At 39.7% G+C, this 22,281-nt stretch overlaps 1 protein-coding gene across 10 annotated transcripts in view; it reads right to left on the bottom strand.

Annotated features, from left to right (window-relative positions):
• Positions 1-22,281, bottom strand: part of gphnb (gephyrin b) — a 98,513-nt gene that overhangs the window by 12,132 nt on the left and 64,100 nt on the right. For 2 of the 10 annotated variants that reach the window (XM_079351471.1, XM_079351470.1), the window contains exons 9-13: positions 11,685-11,726; positions 9,800-9,874; positions 5,693-5,749; positions 2,567-2,609; positions 868-1,005 (exon numbers count right to left, since the gene is read on the bottom strand). In XM_079351471.1, the coding sequence (XP_079207597.1) occupies positions 868-1,005; positions 2,567-2,609; positions 5,693-5,749; positions 9,800-9,874; positions 11,685-11,726 (355 nt within the window). The remainder of the gene's footprint in view (positions 1-867; positions 1,006-2,566; positions 2,610-5,692; positions 5,750-9,799; positions 9,875-11,684; positions 11,727-22,281) is intronic. The other 8 variants (XM_079351474.1, XM_079351475.1, XM_079351472.1 and 5 more) reach the window with 4 other exon arrangements.

The following is a 22,281-nucleotide window of genomic DNA, read 5'->3' as shown; positions in this document are numbered from 1 at the left end:
ACTTTCCTGCTCCTCGCAGTGTTCCGGCACATCCTGCAAATCAGTCCTATTTCCCAGAACATGAAACAACACTTTGCACCTGGGGAAAGAAAGATGGTTTCTTTTACTGTCATGGATCTGGAACCCAATGAGCCACAGGCCATTATTGCGTCCAATCTTCACTTTATATTGTCTGCAGTGATAAAGTAAAAATGTGTGTTTTCCCCTCTGGTCTTTATCCTGACGATGTTCCCTTCAGCACTGTGCACGAAGGCTTACTAGACCCAGAGGTGCTTAAAATCACTGTTCACATATCTTTGAATACCTGTAGTGAGTGCTTTTAGAAATGCAAGTTCATAACACAAAATACTACTACAGAGATGCATTCAAATGGAGTATTTTACAGGTATGTTTTATTATCAAAAAGCTGGCAATAAGAAAGTGAACCCCAATGACTTAGAAGGAATATGAATCAGAAATAATCCTGTTATACTCATAGCCAGTATTACATCCTCTACAAACTACACAACTAATGCTACAGATAATGGTAAGATTGACAAAAATCCAATGGATCCATTTTTCATTTCCATAAATTATTGTGAACATAAAAGCACAGTGAAGAAACATGAAAAGAATATTTTCTTTCCAAGGAAAGAGTGAATGTTGTTAGAGAGTTACTATACACCTGAAAGCTGTCACACTTTCATATCCCAGCATGCTCAGTGGCTAATGTCAGCGGACATAATGGAGAGTTACATTTGAGATACTAATGGACAAAGTGAGGGAACAAAGAACATTTGAGCGGGTGCAAACTTGATCTATGTGAACAAATGATCATTATTATGATGAATAATCATCATAATAATAATAATCATTCGTCCTCCTCACCTCTGTAGTTGATGATCTCAGTGCCCAGGACGGCGGTCATCTCCAACACAGTGATGAAGGCTTTGTCCATGGAGGTGAGGGGGAAGGGGGACATACGGTGCCTTCGAGCGACCTTGGTGATATCCACCGCACTGTGACCTGTGAAAACATGTGCCATTAATCCACTGTCCACAGAATAAGTGCCACAAAATCAAAATGTTTGCATAACAGGAAAAGCATGACCTGCCTCTGTCCAGGATAACATATTAACCTTTAAACATACTGTAAACTTATTTTATTTCCAAATGGGTATATGACAAAAATGTAAACATATCCATCAAATTAATCTCTCCACTGATATCATATTGTTTACTTGTTAAGAAGCATTTCGTGTGGGATTCTTAACAAAACAAGAACACTGTGGAGACCAGATATTCATCTCTTTGATAAAGTTTTTGTAAATCTTTCAGAGCAGACCACTAAAAGTACATTTTCTAGTGTTCGTCAAAGAAAGTAAGAGGAATTCAGGAAAGACTCTGCGTATGTATACCAGGCTTTTTGTCTTCTGCCTAGCTTAAAAACACATAATGTACATAAGTTGGTATAATAGAACAATATTATGATTTTTATGTCTCTAGTACTCTCAAATAGACACATTTTGATTTGATCGATGATGTGTGTATCATTTTAATATTCATTGTGGTAGAAGTACGAGTCTGAGTATGAGGCAGCATCAAATACTGTAATATGCACATAATCCTGAAAAGGATATAAAACAGTATAAAGTTAATATAGGGCAACATGAAATATGTAAAACTTCTCAATCAGATTAGTCAGCGCCCCCCCACCTTTTTTTTTTTTTTTTTTTTTAAATTCTTAATTTAGACAGTTTGAAAGTTAAAAGGAAAATAGACGAGACGGGAAAGAACAGAGAACTCTGCAAGGACTGAAGACACTGGAGGCATCTGTGTGGCTCCAAAGACAGTCTCTACTATCTCTGGTGTGTTTAAGAAGTATTTTAAGAATATTATCTCAGCCTTAAAGCCACAGAAAAAAATCTACTTAGAAATTGCAGCTAATCTGAATACACTGGGTTTTCAGCTTTAGCATTAAAGGTCACATCTCTTAAAAAACCTCAAACACCCAATTATAGAAATAAACAAAATGCAGTTTCCAACATTATAACACAATTTGGACACCATGTGCAGGGATTGGCAAGAAAATATCAGTGTTTGTTTTCTGAACATTAAAGGGGCTCGATAACATTCTGAGTGGTCTAATAATACTTCTAATAATTTCAAAGGTAAAAGGAACAAAACAAGGTGTAACTAATATGTAATCTGCTCTCCCTCTCTCTCTCTCTCTCTCTGGATCTCTCTTTTTCTCTCTGCTTCACAGCAAAGAATAGGCGCTTTGCTTTGATTTCCCTTGACCCAATTTCTTTCCTTTAAACATACTCGTATGCTTCTACAGCATATTCTGATGCTTAACATGGGGCTTAACAACCCCTGGCAAAACATCACACACACACACACTCCAACACACAGCAGCGAATGTAACAGAGCAGAGTCGCACAGATCCAAACACACATACCCTGCTCTCATTGTCACATAACAAGACTTCAGAATCTATTTAGGCATGTTTGAGAGAACATTTTTAGTCACATACAGACATGACAAATCAAAGAGAGTTCTTTTGAGTTGTAAATTTAAGTACTCACTTGATCGAAGGATATTTTCTTTGCTGCTGCATCGTGACTGCACCTAAAGATGAAGGGAGCGATTTGGGAGAGAGGTCAAGAAAAAATGGAGAGAGAGAGAGAGAGAGAGAGAGAGAAAGGTAGTGGTAGTTTGAGATAAACTGAGCTGCTAAAATTATCGACATGTGAAGCCGATTAAACGATCAAAAGCATAGGCAGGAGCCGTGTCACACTACACTGTGCACTTTGTCCAGCATTATCATTATCATCACTTACTTATGCAACTTATAAATGCACTTAATAACATTTCAGATACGCTGAAGCACCATGAGGAAAATATAGACAAAGGCAACAACATACAGAGTGACAGTATCATATCACAAGGTATAAACATGTATTAACTGTGCTACGGTGTAACATCAAATGTAGTGGAGATGTAGTGTCCAGTATAGATAGTAGCTGTTCAGACGTGGTGCAGAATGGTTGGATTTCTTGGGAATTGGCTGATGCTGCGTGACAGCTACACTTTATCTTCTTGTTATCTATGGCAAAGTGGGGAGGAGAGCAGAAGGGGTCAAGCTGGGCCAAGCTTCCAAAAATCATCTTGTTTACAGATATTTGCAAGAGCCTGTCCAGAAGCCTGGCAAGCGGTGGCATGGGCTCACCTTGAAATCGGATTGGCCTACACTGGTGCTACACAAAAAATCCTAATCTAGGATTGGCTTGTTCCTTTCAGACGGATGTTAAAAAGGTTTTTGGGCTGTGTAGCAACAGGCTGTTTATTGTCAATGCTTTAAATGATGACTTAGGACATATATCCTCCTTTTGATTCCTTAAAGAAATAAAGATTTGACAATATACAGTATATCTTGTCACTCTGTTATCATCAAGACAAAATTAATAAAAAAGATGTCAGATTGAGGGGTCTGTACTTTGGAAGTGAACTGGCACCTCTCCAACAAAATGACCAATTATCACATTATGGTCCATCCCAGGACTTGAACTGGTTCCCAACCTAGCCCCTTTTTTTTAGAGATACAAAGTATATAAGACCTAAAGGATATGAGCTCAGAATGATACAATAATTAAGTTGGCCCACCCTCAAAATAACCCCCTTTAAAAACAAGAATAAACAACATTTTTCCATAAACCCTGTTACCCTGTTATGAAAAAAGGAACATATCTGGAGTAGAGCACTAAATGCTAAATTAGCTAATTTAAATTGGCCAATATACTTTTGTACAGCAGCCTACTTTACGTCTTAAAGAGACTTTGAATGTGCTGTGCTTCAGAATTGGAATATTCATTTATTCGTTTAATAGAGACAATGCAATTGAATAAAGTTACAATACAGACACAAAACTGATGTGCTGCATAAAGAGTATATCACTATTGCTAATTTCCAATTCATGTCCCTAGTTGGGCCCTCTGTTAAGCTACGATATCCAACACAAAATAGACTCCATTTATAAATATCTCATCTGTCATTAAAAAACATTGGGGATAAATTGTTTGACCAACACCTTATTGAAAAACAGACTTTTATGATGTACTATGTACTGTACTTTTACATTTTTCTGTTTGGATGCAGCTCATTTTAAAAAGATGCTGAAAATAAGTGTGGAATTGAATTGAGAACAGGAAGGTTGGGAACAGCATTGTAATCTCGTTTGCTGTTAATAGAGAGGTACACATTAACTTTTGGTGCGCTGTAGGTAGTTAGCACGACCAATGATAGGCTATATCAGATTGTGGTGGTACAAACCTCCTGATAGTGATTTGACTGTTGATGTTTTTTTAAATAGAAAACTTAACATAGCTCTGATACATAAATACTTCAGATGCTAAAGCAGCTTTAAACCCCTTTTATAAAAAAAGATCCCGTGTTACAGTACAAGCATGCTTTTGGGAAGCTCAGCCTCAGGGAAAGACTAAATATGGGAAGGAGAATCACAAGTTGCTTTTTATCAAGCTACAAGATTGGCACAGAAAAATAGTATCACTACACAGATATAGCTCTGGGTGTAGTGGAAGCTTAGAAATTCAGCCAAGATCTATTCTCATGCCAAAATGTTACAGTCTTTTAGGATTCAAGGCAGTTGGCTAAACTTAAATATCTGCATCTTAAAAAATGTCTTTTGGCTCATTTAAAGAAAGGCCAAGATCTAGATGTTGGTGAATTTTTCAGCTCTGTTTGTCTTTTGGCATTCTATTTGACCTGACATATTTAATTAAATTCTGGGTTTTATTTTTTTCTGCTCTTTCGGGTTTGACACTGTCATTTAATACAACTACAAGTAAATAACCTGTGCCCTCACTTAATTCTATTGTGGGCAGTGTGTGGTGTATGGAGAACCAAAACACCCACCCCCTTTCTCCCTCCTCCCCTCCCTCAGTGCCATCATAGCTACCCTAATACTGTTACACCACTGGGCACCAAACAGCCAAAGTGATTGGGTTGGCGATGGGAGGTGGGGCAAGATGGGGGGATGGGATGGTAAAGGAGGAGAAGGTTGAAGGCATGGAGAGACTGAGGGATAGATAAAGACAGGAAGGTAGGTAGATAGTTAAAGAAAGGAGGTGGATGGATGAATATCAGCATGACGTGGTCCCACAGCCCGGAAAGAAAAGAAACAAAAACAAGAAGCAGGTACTTAAAGACAGACTTCACTAAACTACAGAGCCGAGACACAGCAGAAAGGAGTAGAAAACAGGAAGAAAAGAACGAAAAACAAGAAAGACCACTAGAGCGGCCTGATGGCATCTACTAAACAGACATCCAGCACACCAGACAGAGCTACTGAAAGCAGAGCATGTTAACCGCAGAGACAAAGATGGCGAAAGATAAAGGAGACACACGGAGAAACTAGACGACGAGAGACAGAAAAGAGAGCGTGGGAGACGAAGAAAGAGGGAATCCTCAAAGACAGGACAGAGAAAAAGTGAGAAAGAGTGACCGACAGACAGACAGATAGAGACAAACAGAAAAAAGAGAGTGAGCAAGAGCTGAAGAGATAGCTAGGCAAGCGAAGAAGGGGAGGAGAGGAGGAGGGGGGTGTTTGTTTTGCGCGCTCCTCGGAGGAGGGTGGGGGGGGACGGTAAAAGAAGGGAGAGGAGGAGGAGGAGGAGGAGGGGAGGGATAGTTACTCGAGAGCTGAAGGTCCTCCTGCGATCATCTTTAAGCCCCTCCAACCTACACTGGAGCTAGTGGAGATAAAGCATCGAATCACAGGCATCAGTGCATCTGTTCCCGGCAACCACAACACTACAGACAGACAGACAAGACAGACTGACGGACGAGAGGACGGACGGACAGACAGACAGACATACAGGCATCCACTACGACAAGCAACCCTAACAGGGTTTAAGGTGGTGTAATGCACCATTTGGAGGCCATATTGAATGCCATATAACCTCTTGCACAATTTAAGGGATGACTACTTGATTACTTTTTTAGTTATTCATCCTAATCTCCTTAAAATTAGTCCTGTTGATTCCTTTCTCCAGTGTTTTAACAAAGAAGAGATACATTCTTCCAATGTCATTCTGAATTGAGACATTCAGAGGATATTTGCAGGGTCATTGAACTCTGCTGTCAATAAAGGAAGCAATTTTTAACATTTTTCTTATAGGAAACAAATCAAATTCAACAGATCAATGAAATGACTAAGTCTTCTGTAGCCAAACATGGATTCTGATTTTTTTCTTTAGGCATAAAGCTCAACTGATGTTGTAAAGGTCATAAAATATACCTCAGTATTCCAATATGTTTAATTATTTTGATAAATCATTTACATTAGAGCTGGTTAACAGTATAACGCAATCAACACGATGCTAAGAGCTGCTCAATTGATCATTTGCAACCGCAGCTTTTAGGGGGCCGAGGCAAATATTTTTGGATTGGTAGTGCACAGCTTCCAGTAGATCTACTGTGAAAATATAAAATACATTCAGGTATATATAGTTTAAATAACCCATTTGATACACACATCCCTGTTGCTAGCTTAATCCAAAACAGTAGCTGTTTGTTGTCATTAAATGAGCTAACTTTTTGCTGCCTTAGCTTTGTGGTTGAGACAACTGACAGAACTGTTCCCTGCTTCTCTCTTATCATGTTTAAACTAAAGAAAACCATGTGTTCGGCAGCTAATTGCTATTGTTCTGTATGGGGTCCTTGTTATTGTTAAGAGTATTTTTATGTACCCTTTTTTCCATGTACAGAGAGAGACAGAAGAATGATGAAAAAAGGTCTGGGATTTCAGGAGCTAATTACAGCTATAGCATGACACATATCAAACTTGCAGACATTGAGATAGCACATGTGAAAACCAACGATCAACAGCTGGGACATTTACGTACAAGGTGTGCATTGCTTAAAAAAACCAAACTGCAACAGACATCCAAAGTAAGAAAAAAAGAAAACGCAGAACAATTACATCACTACCTTGCTAGTCTCTATAAACACAGACAAACCACAGGAACCACAAGTTACTACTTCCTAATCCAGTTTCACACACACGCCTTCATAATGAAATCTCTTATTACTCTGTCCTGGTAAATGCATTAAATACACAGTCAATGTCAGCTAAGATACAGCTTAAGAAAACGATGCAGTGTGGAGTGATGACACTACAACAAGACCTCAGTATGGAAAAAAGCTAAAGGATCAGACCATCAGACAAGAATGACGGGAAGGGGAAGCAGTTTGCATAGGAGATGAACACAGTGGACAAGCTACACAGGGGTGAGTTAGGAGGGGAGTGAGGAGGGGATGTGGAGTGCAGAAGCAGGATGAGGTGTTTTATGTATAAAGGGGGGAGGGCAAAAACAGAAGGAAGACAAAGCAGACTGTTAAATACTCTTGCACGCCATTCTAATCTATCCTCTACTATAATCCCCCTGTTTCTGGTGAGAAAGTGACAATGTGGGAAGGAGAATGAGCTCATGTGATGGATGCAAATATCCACACTCACACCTCATACATACAAACGCAATGAGAGCATGTCTGAAAGAGAAAATATAAAAGAAAATTAGACAAAGTCACAGAAAGCGATTGTTGTCGTATCTATGTGTGTCTTTGTGTGTGTGTGTTCCTGAGGATATGGGCCTGACAATGCCTAAAATATCTTAATTGCACATTGCAGGATGCTTGGAATTTAAACACATACACAAATTAAAGGGCAGAAAGACTAATCACTCGACACGCCAACCCTGCTGTCCTCAAGGAAACAGGTTGTCATGAGGATCTGCCAGGATGATCAATGGCCTGTGCTTGTGGCGAAGACTACAGACCAAGAATAGTAAGCATGGAGAGGTCAGGGAGACGCGTGGCTCCGGGGGGTGGGGGGATTGGTAGTGGGGCAATCGATAAGGCCGATAAGTAGCCGGCTGAGGAGACGCTCCAGGAAATGATGGGATGCATCTGCTGAGGTGCTGAGCTCAGCACTAAAAACAAAGGGGCTGTCAGACAAATTATGCAAAACAGGGGAAGATTTATTTGTCCTGGGTGTGCGGGAAAAGGTTGTGACAGGGCAAGGAAACTGCTTCGCCCCACAGGAACGGGACAAGTGAGGGAGCAGTGGACACAATGCTGCCGTGATACGACATGGCTGCAGAAAAGGAGGCTCCTGGTGGAGGCCTCTGATTGCAGGGCTATTTTGGTATCCACATCGCTGCTACAGCGATCATCTTTTAACCCAGACACACACACTCATGCTCAAATTCAAATGAAGCTCTAACATTCACACACTCCTTGGAAATAAAACACCACACTATAACTAGCTAAATACACAGTTCACATTAAAAAAGACCAGATGAGTGATGGATGCAAGAAAATGAGTGCTGGTGGAGATCTTTAAAAAGAAAGAGAGAGAGAGAGAGAGAGAGAGAGAGAGAGAGAGAGAAGAGAGAGAGAGAGAGAGAGAGAGAGAGAGAGAGAGAGAGAGAGAGAGAAAGAAAGAATGGAGAGGAGTGTTGCTGACCATTAAGCATGGTGATACACAGGGAATCCTTAAACTTAACTGCTTTAGTTTTCTCCAATTGGGTATCCCTGTAGCAAGTGGAAAACCTGATCTCTGAATGACCTTGCTCTAACCTTTCCCTTCAGATATGTGATAAATGGGGGAGTGCAATATGTGTTTGTCTTTGCAAATACAAGACCCAATCAACAAGTGGTTGAAACATCTCATGTGTATGTGGATATGTTACCTAGAAAATCAAAGTAGCTCCCCGTTCTATTCATTTAAACATATATTGATAATGATTATTTTAAATGTGTAAATATTGTGATCAGATCTCAGTATGCCGGTTAGGCATGTTGTAAGTCGATAGACAAGATGATGCTCTCTGGATTTTGAACGTTTTCCTTTTAAAACACGGTTATTTAAAGATTCATAAAGCAGGGAGACTTGTACTTACAGGTTTTCCAAACCTTTATATTAAATACTTTTTACAAAAAAAGCAAAAATTAAGTGACACTTTAAGGGGAAAAAATCGGAAGAATATGGGATTGATGTATTTATGACCATACAAGCAGCATACGTAGGAAAAAATATCCAACGGCTCACATTAGATTTAGATTCAAATATATCTTAATCTTAATTGGGAGAAAGGTGGTTTGCTTTCCTGGAGACACTGCACTGACAATGCAGTTCTGTCAGAAATATCCAATGTTACACTAAAACCATTTGTACATAGATAACAGAGCCTTAAAGTTGGTCCAAGCTGCATTCACACAAAGTGGTCATAATGCAAGTTAGAAAAACTGCAGCAAGTGTTGCGGACAATCTTTTTCCAAACATAAATACTGCCTGCAAACACATTACAGCACAGATCAAATGTTTAACCAAGTGTAAATGAAGTCCATGTGGTCTATGCTATCAATATCCCCCTGCTTTAATCCTCTTCACTGTGACATCTTCAATTTTCTGGATTCTACTTTGATCTCCACTTAAGCTTAACAAAACTAGAAATGGTGTTGTTATTGTTTTGGACTATAAGCAATGAAAATAGAAGCATAGTAAAACTCAGTGTGCTTCCGAAGCTACTTGCATTATCAAGTAGTTTCCCAGAGTCACCATGTCTATAATACTATGTGCTCTGTGTGCCTCTTTTCCTCAGCTGCCTCCCTACCTCTGTGTGTATGTGTGTGTGTGTGTGTGTGTGTGCACTTGTGTGTGTGGTGAGGTGCTACGTGGGATGCCATTGGCCTGCATGCAGGTAGAATAGAGATTGGTAGAAGGTTAAGGGGTTTACCTGGTCCAAGGTAGAGTACCTTGACTTGAGCGTGATGACCTCATCCAGGTGAGCCCTGAATTCTCTCCGTGAGGCCTGGGGGAAGCCACAGGATAGTCACTCACCTTCAGGCCACACACACTCTCACACGCATGTGCAGGCAACAGACATGCACACCCACTCTGATCAACACTTTAGTTTGTAGCACTTAAAACAAAACATTTTCTCACATTGTCTCTGGATTTTTTTCACTCACAAACACACCTGAAGCGCACACACACATACATGCCACAGCTATGCCAGTAAACACATCTCGCAATCTGATCAAACGAAATTAAAACAAATTAAATAGTGCTCAATGACGTACTAGAAAAGATGAACCACTAACCAAAAAAACAAAAAACAAACAAAGATGGGTGAAGACCAGAAAAAGTCAATTTCCAGTAGAGCGCTGCTACTATGGACACATCCCTCTATTAGTGTGTGTGCAAGTTAAGAAGTGAACACAAGTGAGTGCTTAACCTCTGGCTGTGCCCAAGACCTCCGTCTGTAAATATCTGACTTTTAACATTCAGTTATTCTTTGGTGTTTCACTTTACACTGGACTGCCAAAGAAAATTAATTTTTGACATTACAATGAAGTTCATTTTTCAAACATGGTCCCAGTACAATTTTTTATTTTGGATCACTTCAATTGGGTTTTCAAAGGACTATGACCAGGAAAAGGAATTTGCAGCACATTTAATTAGAATACTGTAGTAAAGTACTGTAGTAATATAAAGGACAACTGAACAAACTAAAAAAAAAAAGTCTTCATTAGAAATCATGAAAGTGTCATTAAAAATACCATAGGCAGACATAAGTAAATGTCTTTAAATTACGATTAGAAAGAATGTTTCCAAAATCCCTCTGGGAAAAATAAAGTCTATCCTATGGTTTTGTAAAATATGTGTCACATAATATTATTACATTCAATACTGTATTTGTATTCTTACAAGGTTTTAAAATATACTATGATTATTGAGCATTAAACCACTTAAGGATGTTATTTTTTATCGACATAGAATTTATCATCTTATGGTAAAAAATCTGATCATATGCACATCTTATTTTGAGAAATAGATCTATAAGTTACCACTGAAGATCACAATAACTTAACATAACCTTTGAGGTAGACAATATGTCTTTAGTCCTGTCCCTGAACTCTTTCAGTTTCCATAACTTTGCAATTACAAGTAACCATTGATTCCAATATCAGATCGGTGTGTCAGCGATCCTCGATGCCCTAGCATTGAGGCTGTGTCTTTACAGATCAGAGTCATTGGGGCATGAACAGAGTAATAAGCACAGGAGCTGCAAAAAAGGCTCAGGGCACATTTATCCGGCCTTTTCCCTTTTACACGCTGCTGTGTGTATGTGTGAGTGTTAAAGGAACTGAGGTGTGTACACAGAGGGAGAAAAACACACTTTGTTTGTGCAAGCAGTATCACTTTCATTCAATACATAATTCAAGCATCTTTCAACTTCAGTTCTGAGGTTGAAACGCATTTGAGGAATATGCCAAGTGATGGAAGTGTTTTGTTTTTTTTGGAGGGTGTGCGAGTGTGGAATGGGTTAGATACAGTGTGTGTACAAAAATGAGGCAACAGAACATTTTAAGTACAAGACAAAAACAAAACAAAAACACATACAGGACCACATCCACACAAAAACAGAGGAGGAACAGAAAGGATTATTGGAAGAAAACCACAGAGAGACAGCAGGAAGGCAGCAGGCAGGACAAGCGCACAAAGGGATAGATGTTCACTAGGGAAAGCATGCAAGGAGTGTGTTCGGTGATGAAGGGAGAAGACACTGATGCCATGATGACTGACGCATCGATGCATTAGAACCCATGCAGGAGTACCTCAGCAATGCTTAGGGTGGATGAACAGGAGGGGAGCCGCGCCTGGTGCCGCGAAAGAGAGACAGAGAGAGAGAGGAGGGGAGAAGAGGGTTAACAGAGCCAAAGCCAGGTCTAGCGGGAGGACAGAGACACACAGAGACTGACGGATTAGGCAGACAGTGCCCCCTGTCTTTCAGGCGGACATCTGTGAACAGTTCTCTGTGTGACTGTCTCAGATGGGCCAAGGCAGCCAAGGGCATGGCAGACAGGACAGGTAGGGAAAGGACAGGACAAGAGATAGAGAACAGGAAAGGAAAGGACAGGCAGACATATTCAGTAGAGGAGATTAAAGGTCAGGGATAGGACAATCTAGACAGGAAAGGGGCAGTAAAGTACAGGACAGGACTTTACAGGCCAGGTTTGGACAGGAAAGTACAGGTCAGAACATTATAGTACAGGAAAGGATTAGATGAGGACCACAGGAGAGGACATAAAAGAACAAGAAAGAAAGTTTAGACAAAACAGGGAAGGAAAGGAGGGTAGACAGGTTTAGTCCAGGAAATTTCAGGTCAGAGGAAGACAGTACAGGTCAGGAGAGTACAGGACAGTCAAGTTAAGGTCAAGGCATGACTGAACAGGACATGAAAGGGCAGTGCAAGTCAGGACAACAATGTCATGGACAGGACAGGAAAAAAAAGAAAGGAAATGGAAAAGTCCAGAGAGAATTGTACAGTTTACATTTGGGAAGAACCAGACAGGTTAGGAAAAAAGTATAGGTAAGGACAGTGCAGGACAAAACAGAACAGTAAGGTTCAGTTCAGGAAAAAACAGAGTAGATCATAGTCCAGGTCCAGACTATAGAGTACGTCAGGATAGGCATGGATAGGACAGGACATTCCAAAAAAGTACAAGACTGGAACTTTCAGAACAGGTAAGGACAGATTAGGAACTTACAGGACAGGTCAGTAGAGGACATTACTAGTCAGGAGAGGACAAATTAGGACAGGTCAAGGCAATAGAGTCCAGGTTTCACAGGATAATAGTGGTTAGGACAGTACAGTAAAGTACAGAAAGAAAAAGGATAAGGCCGTGGAGGTTCTGAGAAAATTATCAAGACAATATTGGTCATAAAACAATATTTTATGTCAGTGTAGAACAGGACAGGGCAGTATAGTAAAACTAAGGTAAGGAATGTACAAATCAGGAAAAGAAGGTTTAGGTCCAAACAAATACTCATAGGATAGGTCAGAAACCGACAGTACAGTACAAGTCAGGGCAAGAAAGTGCAGGTCAGGGCAGGATTGTAACTTAGAAGACAGGAAAGTTAAAGTTCAAAAAGAATGGAATAGGTCAGGAAAGTCCGGGTCCAGACAAGAAAGGATGACACAGTCAGGGAAAATATGGGCACGTATAGGACAGGATGGGTCAAGACACAAAAGTGAAACATAGTAAAAGGATGTGATCAAGACACTAAAGACCAGTCAGAAAAGGACAGGACAAGAAGGTGAGACACAAGACAGGACAGAACCAATGTTTAGGACAATGATTTACCGGACAGGGCAGAATAGGAAAGTTTGGTATGGAACTGGTCAGGAAAGAAAAATACACACAGGACAAGAGGAACAGAAAAGTACAGGACAGTACAGAAAGGGTAGAGACAGAGGGGTGTAGTTCTAGGCAGGCAAATATAGGTCTGGTTAGACCAGGGTCAGGATTCAATGGGAATGGACAGAAATCTGGACTGAAAGGATGGGACAGTGCAACTAAGGTGAGGGCAGGACTGACCAGAGAGAAGGAAAGTACATGTCAGGTCAGGAACGTACAAATAGGAAAGGTTAGGGCAGGTATGGACAGGAATCTACAGGACAGGACTGGGCAGAAAAGTACAGGTCAGGACAGCAGGTAGGAGTTGCATTGGGCCTCTTCACCACAACAATAGGAGAAGAAACATCACACATTTTGAACACTGTCAATTGCAGCTTAATCCTACATGTGTACTGTCTTTTTTGCAGAGTGTGATTTTACAATAAGAAGGCCTGAAATTATAATCCACAAGTCCTCTGTTACAACTGAACAGCTTTCACTGCTGCAGGCTTATAATAGAAAGAGTATGTCAATGATATGACTGGTTGCAATACTACTATATCCTGTTCTTGGGAATTTAGTTATTCTAATCCAAGATGTGAGGTCTTTGTACACTCAAAAATCTGAGTCTGGACAAGAAGTGTAAAAGTTGGTCTGGAGATTCAAACAGGCTCCTGTTGTGTTTTGTAAAAGGTTCAGACACATTTCTCTACATTACATCTATTCTCAAACCACCAACAAAAACAAATGAGGAGATAACCATTATGCCATTAAAACATGAATAACATATTGAATGTTCAAGCAAAAATGTCAACTCGCCAGTTTAAATATTGAAGCCCATGCTTCAATATGTAGGACACAATCTGATGTACATTACCTTGTTAATAGTGTAACCATCAACATCACACTTCAGTGGTCGTATATTTTCTGAAACTAGACAAAATGTAAATATAATGTGTTTTTTAGAAGGCTCCACGAATCAAGATCAATTATTGATGAATGTTTTAAACCTCATTACAACTGCGTTGCAATCAATCAAAGTGACAATCATTAGGCTGAAATGGGTCAGACTCAACATCTCTTCGTCGCTGATTAAGCATACAGTTATTGTTGAACCCAACATGTTAACTTGAAATCCCACGGGAAATAACATGTGTCAATAAACTGCAATGTAATTTATTTCTAGTATCCCAAAGTATCAGATATTACTGGTCTACTGGGGTCAGCCATGATTGGAGGACTTCCAGAAATGCTGCAGTCTTCAAATAGCTCAGCACCTGAAGAATTTTATTACCTACACTAATGAGGTTGGAAGGAGGTTACAATTCTGCCTCTTTGTTCAAGACGCACACTCTAAACTCTGGTGGACAGATAAGAAATGATTGGGATCTGGATTTGTGTACAGGTATCATACTGCTCATTTACTGGCGGGAGAGTCATGTGCTATTTTGTCAGAACAACACTGCTGATCCAAAAGTGCTTCCAGCTGTATCACTGGGAAGTGAAATTTAAATATTTGAATCAAAATGTCAAATCAAAATCAAATGTACTCCTGGCATAATAATGGCCTGTATGAGAGCCAAGCTTACTTTAAGTAATACCTAAAGACATTAGATATTCCTGACCTTTCGTCATCAAACTGTTACATTTTGATTCAATAATAGATTGCTTTTTCTAAGTAGGGATGTCGAGGAGATGAGCATCCAATCCCTCACTCATTTAAATCCTGAAGATTCACAGTAGTTGCCCTCATCAAAGTCACGGCTCAGATAATGGAAACTGGCAGGAAACCAAAGGAGGTAGCAAATTGAAAAAACGGAGAGTTAACTTCACGTGGATCTCCTAAATGCTATAGCAGCAAGGCAGCTGTTGGGAGAAAGCTAATTCCACCAACATTGCTTATTTGAATGTCACTTAAACACTTTTAGATCACGATCATTCTGTTGAAAATTGAATGCATTGTAAAGCTAAAAGATAACTAAAAATCACTAACAGCAGCCTGCTAAGACAACAATGCAGTTCAAGGGCAATTGCAGCCTGAGTAAAGGACAAGTATGTCTGTCGCTTGGGCTTGACTCCTTTGTGCAAATGCAAAAGGAGGGGGTTGTAGGTGTCGATGGAGTAGAGCGAAGGCTTCAGTTTGGTGGTGGTGTCACCAAACAGCAGTTTGTTTTGGTTTCATGCTGGTGCTCAAGAGTGACGTCTACTGAATCAAAAAGTTGCACAATTTTCCTTTAAAACTGCACATCTTTCAGTTTATAAACCCTCTTTCAAAGGATGACAGTTTTTTCAACATTGTCTTAACTAATAAAACTACAACTGGGTGCCTATAAAATTACACACATATCAGCTCAAAATGTTGTTTCATGGGTAACATCTTACTTTCACAAATGGATACAAACTGATATACTATGTTCAGGAATAAAACATTAAAAATGCTAAATCTGAATATCAATGAAATCAAATCTTTTAAGGGCCTGGCCATTGTTGATTGAAAAAAAAAACCCCAAACCAAATCCCAAACCAATAAGGTATATTCAAATTACTGTTGAATTCACTGTGTACCTATAAGCAAAAGCCATCAAAGGCAACCTGGGGATTTTACTTGTAAATAAATATTTTTTTTCAATGTGAATCATTTGCCAAGTATTTCAAAACACCACACTGTTAACAACCACAATCACAAGAGTACACTCTTCTTCTTGACCGCTTTTATTGTGGTTGTACTATTACAACTGAAGATCAATAAAACAGTGTGAAACTGTCCGTGAAATGTATCACATTACTAGTGGTGGTCAAAAACTCCACAGGGTACCATTATGATGGATTCTTAACACACACACGCACAGGCATTGCTATTAGTGAGAGTGATGATGTGTGCAAGTGTAGAGGAAGCTTTTACTTTGCTGGCAGTTGCAGGCATGTAGCTCATTATGCAGTCAGCTACAACTAATTTAAAGACAAGCATTTTTAAAAGTTCATGAGTTGCTTGATTGAACTAATGTTCCTTTGCTCAAGGTTTTATTTTCAAATTCCCTAAAAATAGGTGATTCAATGCGGTACGACCCAAAGTCACCATCGGCCCAATTAATTGAAAGAACAAAAAATAGAACTAAATAAACAAGGATTCTCCTTTTCCACTGTTGCAAATGAAGCCAATGCAAAACTGTCATTTCAAGTTTCTACTTGAAGCTGGCTCCGAAAGCAGAGGGATGCAAATAAGGTCAACTATTGAAATGCCCACTTTTTCACTGCAAAAATAAACAGACTTACATCCTTGTTCAAAATACGTTTTTGGTCAAAACAAGCTAATTTCATTATCTGTGAATAAACATCAAATATTGACAAAAATTGACAAATCCGATATGGTGATGTGTAGCTTCAATGAGACTATGTCCAAGATTTTTTACAGCCTATGGTGTTGACATACAACATATCTTTATCAAATTTCACTTGTGGGCTGCCAGAGCTTTGAACTGATTTAAAAGTTTGTGCTAACATCTTCATAAACATGATTTATTGAAAGAAGAACCAGCTTGCTCTCCAATGGCTCCCATCAGAGTAAACTAAGCATGAGAAGGAAGCCATGCTGGAGAAGCCAAACAACCAGTAACCACAGCTGACCAGAAGCATGTGCTACGTGCTGCATTGTCATTTATCACAACCCTCCTGTGGCCCTCGTCATGTCTCTACATACCACAAATTAATGAGCTATTGAGTGAGTTGCCAGCATGGCAGAGCTGACTTGACAGGCCTGTCTATACTGCTCACCGGCAACCCCCCTCCTCCTCGCCCACATGGTGACTGAGCACGCTCAGTACAGCTGGTCAGACAGTCTCGCCCATCCATTCCCCTTGCCGCTTTTCATTTTCTGCCTGCTTTCTCCACACTGTTCTATCTATCCGTCTGTCTCTCTATTCAAGGCTCTCTTGTACTCTTTCTATTCTTTCTCGGTCCCCCTCGAGGCAATCTCTCAGAGTCAGTGGGCGAGAATAACTCGAGAAAAATAGAAGATCGCATACAGTGCATGCAAACTCCACTCTACGGATGCATGATCTTAATACATGTTTCGAAGGAAAGACCTTTGACAGCAAGATCAAACTTTACGCAAAGATTTGTGATTAATTCATCATCTATACAAATAAAACATCCCAACACATGCTCAATGTACACATGAAGTAAGCTCACCAAAGGGGGTTTGACTTAATGCCTAAAGCAATTTGACCCAAATGGTCCATGGTTGCAATGTGCCAAAAAAAGCAGAATGTGGGTACATTAATCAAGGACAAAGGAGCACTTTTCCTTCTGGCCTTATCGCCTGTCATCTGCTCTCTGCAACAATATATCACTTACATTCTAATAAGTCCTGCCTTCTGCAAAACCCGAATATCTCAGCCATCCTATTCTACACCATTGAACATTTTTTCTTCATAGATTTAATACTAAACTGTATTTTATATCGAGCACTTGACAGCTGGTGTTTATAGTCAACAGTGATTTAAATCTACACTCCAGCTTGACACTGATGTGTCTTTTTTCTCTAAGGTTATGTAAGAAATGTTCTAATCAGATTTTTAAAAATGGCAAAAGTGTATAAGTAGCACAGTCAAAAATGTTCCTGTTAAAATTTTAGCTTGAGACTCTGAAGTCTTTCTTTAAAAAATCTGACTGTGCAATAAGAATATTACGTGTCTGGTAATTGTTTCTTGTTGTAGTCCAGGAATACCATTTAATAAAGTATTAACTAAGATAAAAAATGTTGATTAATAAGCTCTAGAGGTGCTGATGTAGTTTTCATTTGCTGTGACAATGCCCTGCTAGCTTTTTTTCTCTTGTTTTGAGGCTTTGCGTGATCGAAGGCTCAAGCAACTTGCTTGCAATAACTTCATATTAAGCTGACATAAAATAATGTGGAACTATTTTTAAATACTCTCCTACATTGATAATGTGATAAATAATGATACATTTTTATACACATTTTGCAAAGTAAATGAAATTTAATACAACAAAATGATACTTATATATATTGCATATTTTACTTTATAAGCTATAAGATTTTGGGAAACAAGATCCAAGTGTTTCATTTTTAATTAGTTTGTCAGTTCTAATATGTGTAAAACAGCAAAAACAAGAGCAAACCGCAGTGACTAGCCCTGCATGATTCTCCTTTTCGCACACTGTGGGAATCTTTGTGTTTCATAACATCTATAAAGCTCTAAATTTATCGCTGAATCGGACGTATCGGCAGAGGTTACACAGCTACATCAATACCCTGCTGCTTCAACCTTGTCAGCGCTTTAAAGCCATCATGGATTTGAAGGTGCTGCTTCCACACTTCTTCATCCATATTGCCCTCATTTCCATTTACAGTAGCGCTCTGGCTAAGCTGCTATGTCAGTGCCTGAAGGGAAGCACATGATAACTCCAGGGACAAGGGATAACAGCGGAGGAATCAGGATCAAGGGGCTTCTTATTCCATTCGCTGTAAGGGGTTTGGGTTAAAAGCAGCAGCTAAATGAGAATGTGGATGTAGTAGAATCAGTTAAGGGGAAGGTGATCGCTTGACTTAAACACTGATAATGTCCATGAGATACAATAGCTCCTCTCTTTTTATATGCAAGTTCAGCACCTTCTACTACAATAAACACAACAGTATCACAGACACTAGCCTCCTCATCCTTTCTCCTCTTCTTCCTCCTGCAGCTCTCCTGCTTGTTTAAGCTATAGTCAACAGTCCCATCGTTACATTACTCACCCATCAAACCACTGAACTCCTCCATAATTTGACAGCACACTTCCTCAAGGCATCAGCATTAGCAATCACACACATGCACACATGTATAAATGCAAGAGCACCAATTATTTTTTAAAAACATACATACATGTTCATGTATTTCATGCACTCCCATTTCCACTCTGCTCATAATACAAAATCCTTTACTCATTGAACAAGCACACAGAGTACTTCTGCACAAACAACCAGACGTCTCCACATCCAAAAATTGTAAACATTGTCTCAGATATGCAGGAGAGAAAGACATTACTTACCATCTTCTGCCTGAAGTCGAAAGAGAATGAGCTCCCCGGCACATGCACACAAGAACACACACACACAGTTTTACACACTCACTAACTGGAAAAGGTAGAGCGAGAGAGTAAGAGAGAGAGAGAGAGAGAGATAGAGCGAGAGAAAGAGAGATAAGAAGGGAAGGCTATAGAGTTAAAGAGCTGCAAGGAAATGCAACAGCCAAAGAGACAATAGGGGAGAGAAGGAAGAGGAGGAGGATAGGGGGTGGTATATAGCTGCACATACGGCACTGCGTGCTGCACTAAATCATACACGCATGAATGAGGTGTGTGCGCGCATGTCTGTGTGGGTACGCATGTGTGTATTTCCCACCAGCGTCTTCAGTTTCTGTTGAGGAAACTGTCAAATGTGACTCAGTTCCTTTCCTCACAACCTTCACTCTTTTTCACTTCTCCTAACTCTGCATGTCGTCCTGTCGTTTTCATGTTGATTTGAGATGATGGAGTAAGAAGAGAGCGGGGATGCAGGGCTGAGACTGATTTGAGGTGAGTATAGGACTCTGCCTCAGGGATGGACAGATGGATAAAAAATAGACAAAAAAGGGACAGTTAGACAGATGGGCAGTCCAGGCCTCACAAGCCAAACTCGCCTCTGCTTCCTCTGTGTGTTCCTTGTTAAAATAAATAAATAAATCTATATCTCCTTTCCAAACTCCCACTCTCTTCTAGCCCGCTCCAACTCTTCTTAAGCGCCCAAATCAACAAAATCAAATCAAACAAAAACTGTTTTTCAAATGAATACAACAAAGTTGAAAAATGAAAAGTCACATTTTTTAGTCTGGGTTAACACACTATTTCAGGTGAGCTATAGCAAAAAAACCCAAACAATTAGAACATCTTTGAAACAGACTGAATGCAAGGGCAACATGTCAGCAAATTTAACAACCCCAACAGATTTTTTTTACAGGATTGACTTTTGAGTAAAATGGGAGGATTAATATCAGTCCGATTTATGTAAAGCAATTGCCACTTAGCTTAGCCTGGATACTTTTTTTTTTTACATCCAAAGTAACAACATATGCATAAGAGTGCCTTTTAGACTATTTAACAACATATTATATCTGTATTGTTAAACTAATAGGTTACAACAAACAAAGTGTAAAAAATAAATGTGGTAAATTCTGGGTTATGTGCAACACTATGTGTGCCCTGACTTGAGCTGTGCCTGTGAGCTAGCTAGAAAATTATCAGAGACTCCAGGACGTCTTGAATAAAATGTTAATGAACAAGCTCCTGGTGCTCGTTTGCCTAGTTAATTTTCTGTGACAGAGCCATGCTAGCTGTTTTCCCCTGTTTTGAGTTGATTTTGCTAAGCTATGCTTAGGTATTCTTCATTTGCAGCTTGTCTGAAAACTTGCTATTTGGGTTTATGCTAATAGATAGGTGGAGGGATTGATCTTTATGGTCTCTAAGCTTAGCCTATCTCTGTCAAAAAGTAAGAAAATCAGCCGAAAAGCATTTCTATGCTTGTTATTTGCTTAATACATCAAACCAATAATGAAATGAAGAAGAAAAATGCTCTTTTGCATTCCCTGACTTGTCGAGATGTGAGCAAGCCAGAAAAGCTAAACCACAAATAGATAAAAGTTTAAATAGTCTGACATATTTGTGACACACTGACAGAATTTTCTCAATTTGCCTCTTGACTTTGAGATATAGTCAGATGAAAGGATTGATAACACTCTCACGTCTTCATGATAAAAAGCTAGCTGGATTATTAGTTTAGCACAGAAACTGGAAAGCGGTGTAAACAGCTTGGTTAGCTTTGTCCAAAGAGCTCCAAACTCTCTAATCACCACATTACACTGTCTCTTCCTCTTCTTTTTCAAGACAACAGACAGTGTGTCGAAATATGAAGAAATAATACTAAGTTAACTCATTCTGAGTCCCAAGTCTTTTCGTCCCTGTAAACGAGCTCGACATCCATCAGAGACTCTGTTAAATCTAAGCCAGGAATTAGGCTTAAAAAGGTAAAAAGTAACATAAAACACCAGTTATCTTAAGAGGTGCTGGTCGATGTATTTTGTTACCTTTGACTCATTCAGGTTAGCTATTGCTCCCTGTTTTCACAGACTAAGCTAACTATAGCTGCAAGTGCAAAAGCAAGGAAAATGTTGTTTTAAGCACATATTTTTTGGAAATGTCGTGCAGCATGATGAGCACATCCTTGTTTCGTCTTCAGCTTCCTAGGCATTCCTTTCCTTCTTTTTGAAATTTACATCCATCTCTCCTTCCCCACCTCCCACTCAGCCGCCTTGTCCTCTCTAACTCATTAGCTCTCCTTCTCTTCTCTCTCTCTTTTCACTCCCTCCCACTCTCCATTCCTTCCCTCCTTCTCACTCGCCTTTCTTTCTCACTCACTCCATAATAAATCCTCCACACCTCCAGCGGGCCAGGAGATGAGGAGTCACTTTTATGAGCTGCACTGGAGGAGGACAATAACACATATCTACTGGTACTGCTGCTCGACTAGAGAGACACACTCGCATACACACGCACGCTGAAATAGACACAAAAGGGGTCAATACTGTCGGGTAAAACCAAACGTGAATAATTCCTGTTGAGCACAAAGGCATATAACAAGTCCTATCTATGGTTTCCACAGGGGAATAAACCTGTAAGGAATGACGACACAGGCTGTAAAATAGAGCCAGAGCAGCGTCACATTGTGCCAGGCCTCGCTGTCCTCATCTGAACAGACAACAATGCCATCCAGTCACACACTCACTCACTCACTCACGACGTGTCAAAAAAGAAGACCTCATACAAATCCATGAAAATTGAAATAGCAAAGAAATTAGAGCAAATATCAATATTTAAGAACAAAGGTCTGTAGGACATACACTTTCTTCAGACTTTTTCATGTGTGATCTTTATGCACAGAATGAATCTGCTTCATACTCTCATCTGCTCACATGTAAGTTATTTTTCCATTATTTTTTTCATT

Source organism: Symphodus melops (genome assembly GCF_947650265.1).
Source record: "Symphodus melops genome assembly, chromosome: 1".
In the NCBI taxonomy this organism is placed as follows: domain Eukaryota; kingdom Metazoa; phylum Chordata; class Actinopteri; order Labriformes; family Labridae; genus Symphodus; species Symphodus melops.
Note: the sequence above shows the minus strand (reverse complement) of the source record. Positions and strands in the feature narration are given on the sequence as shown.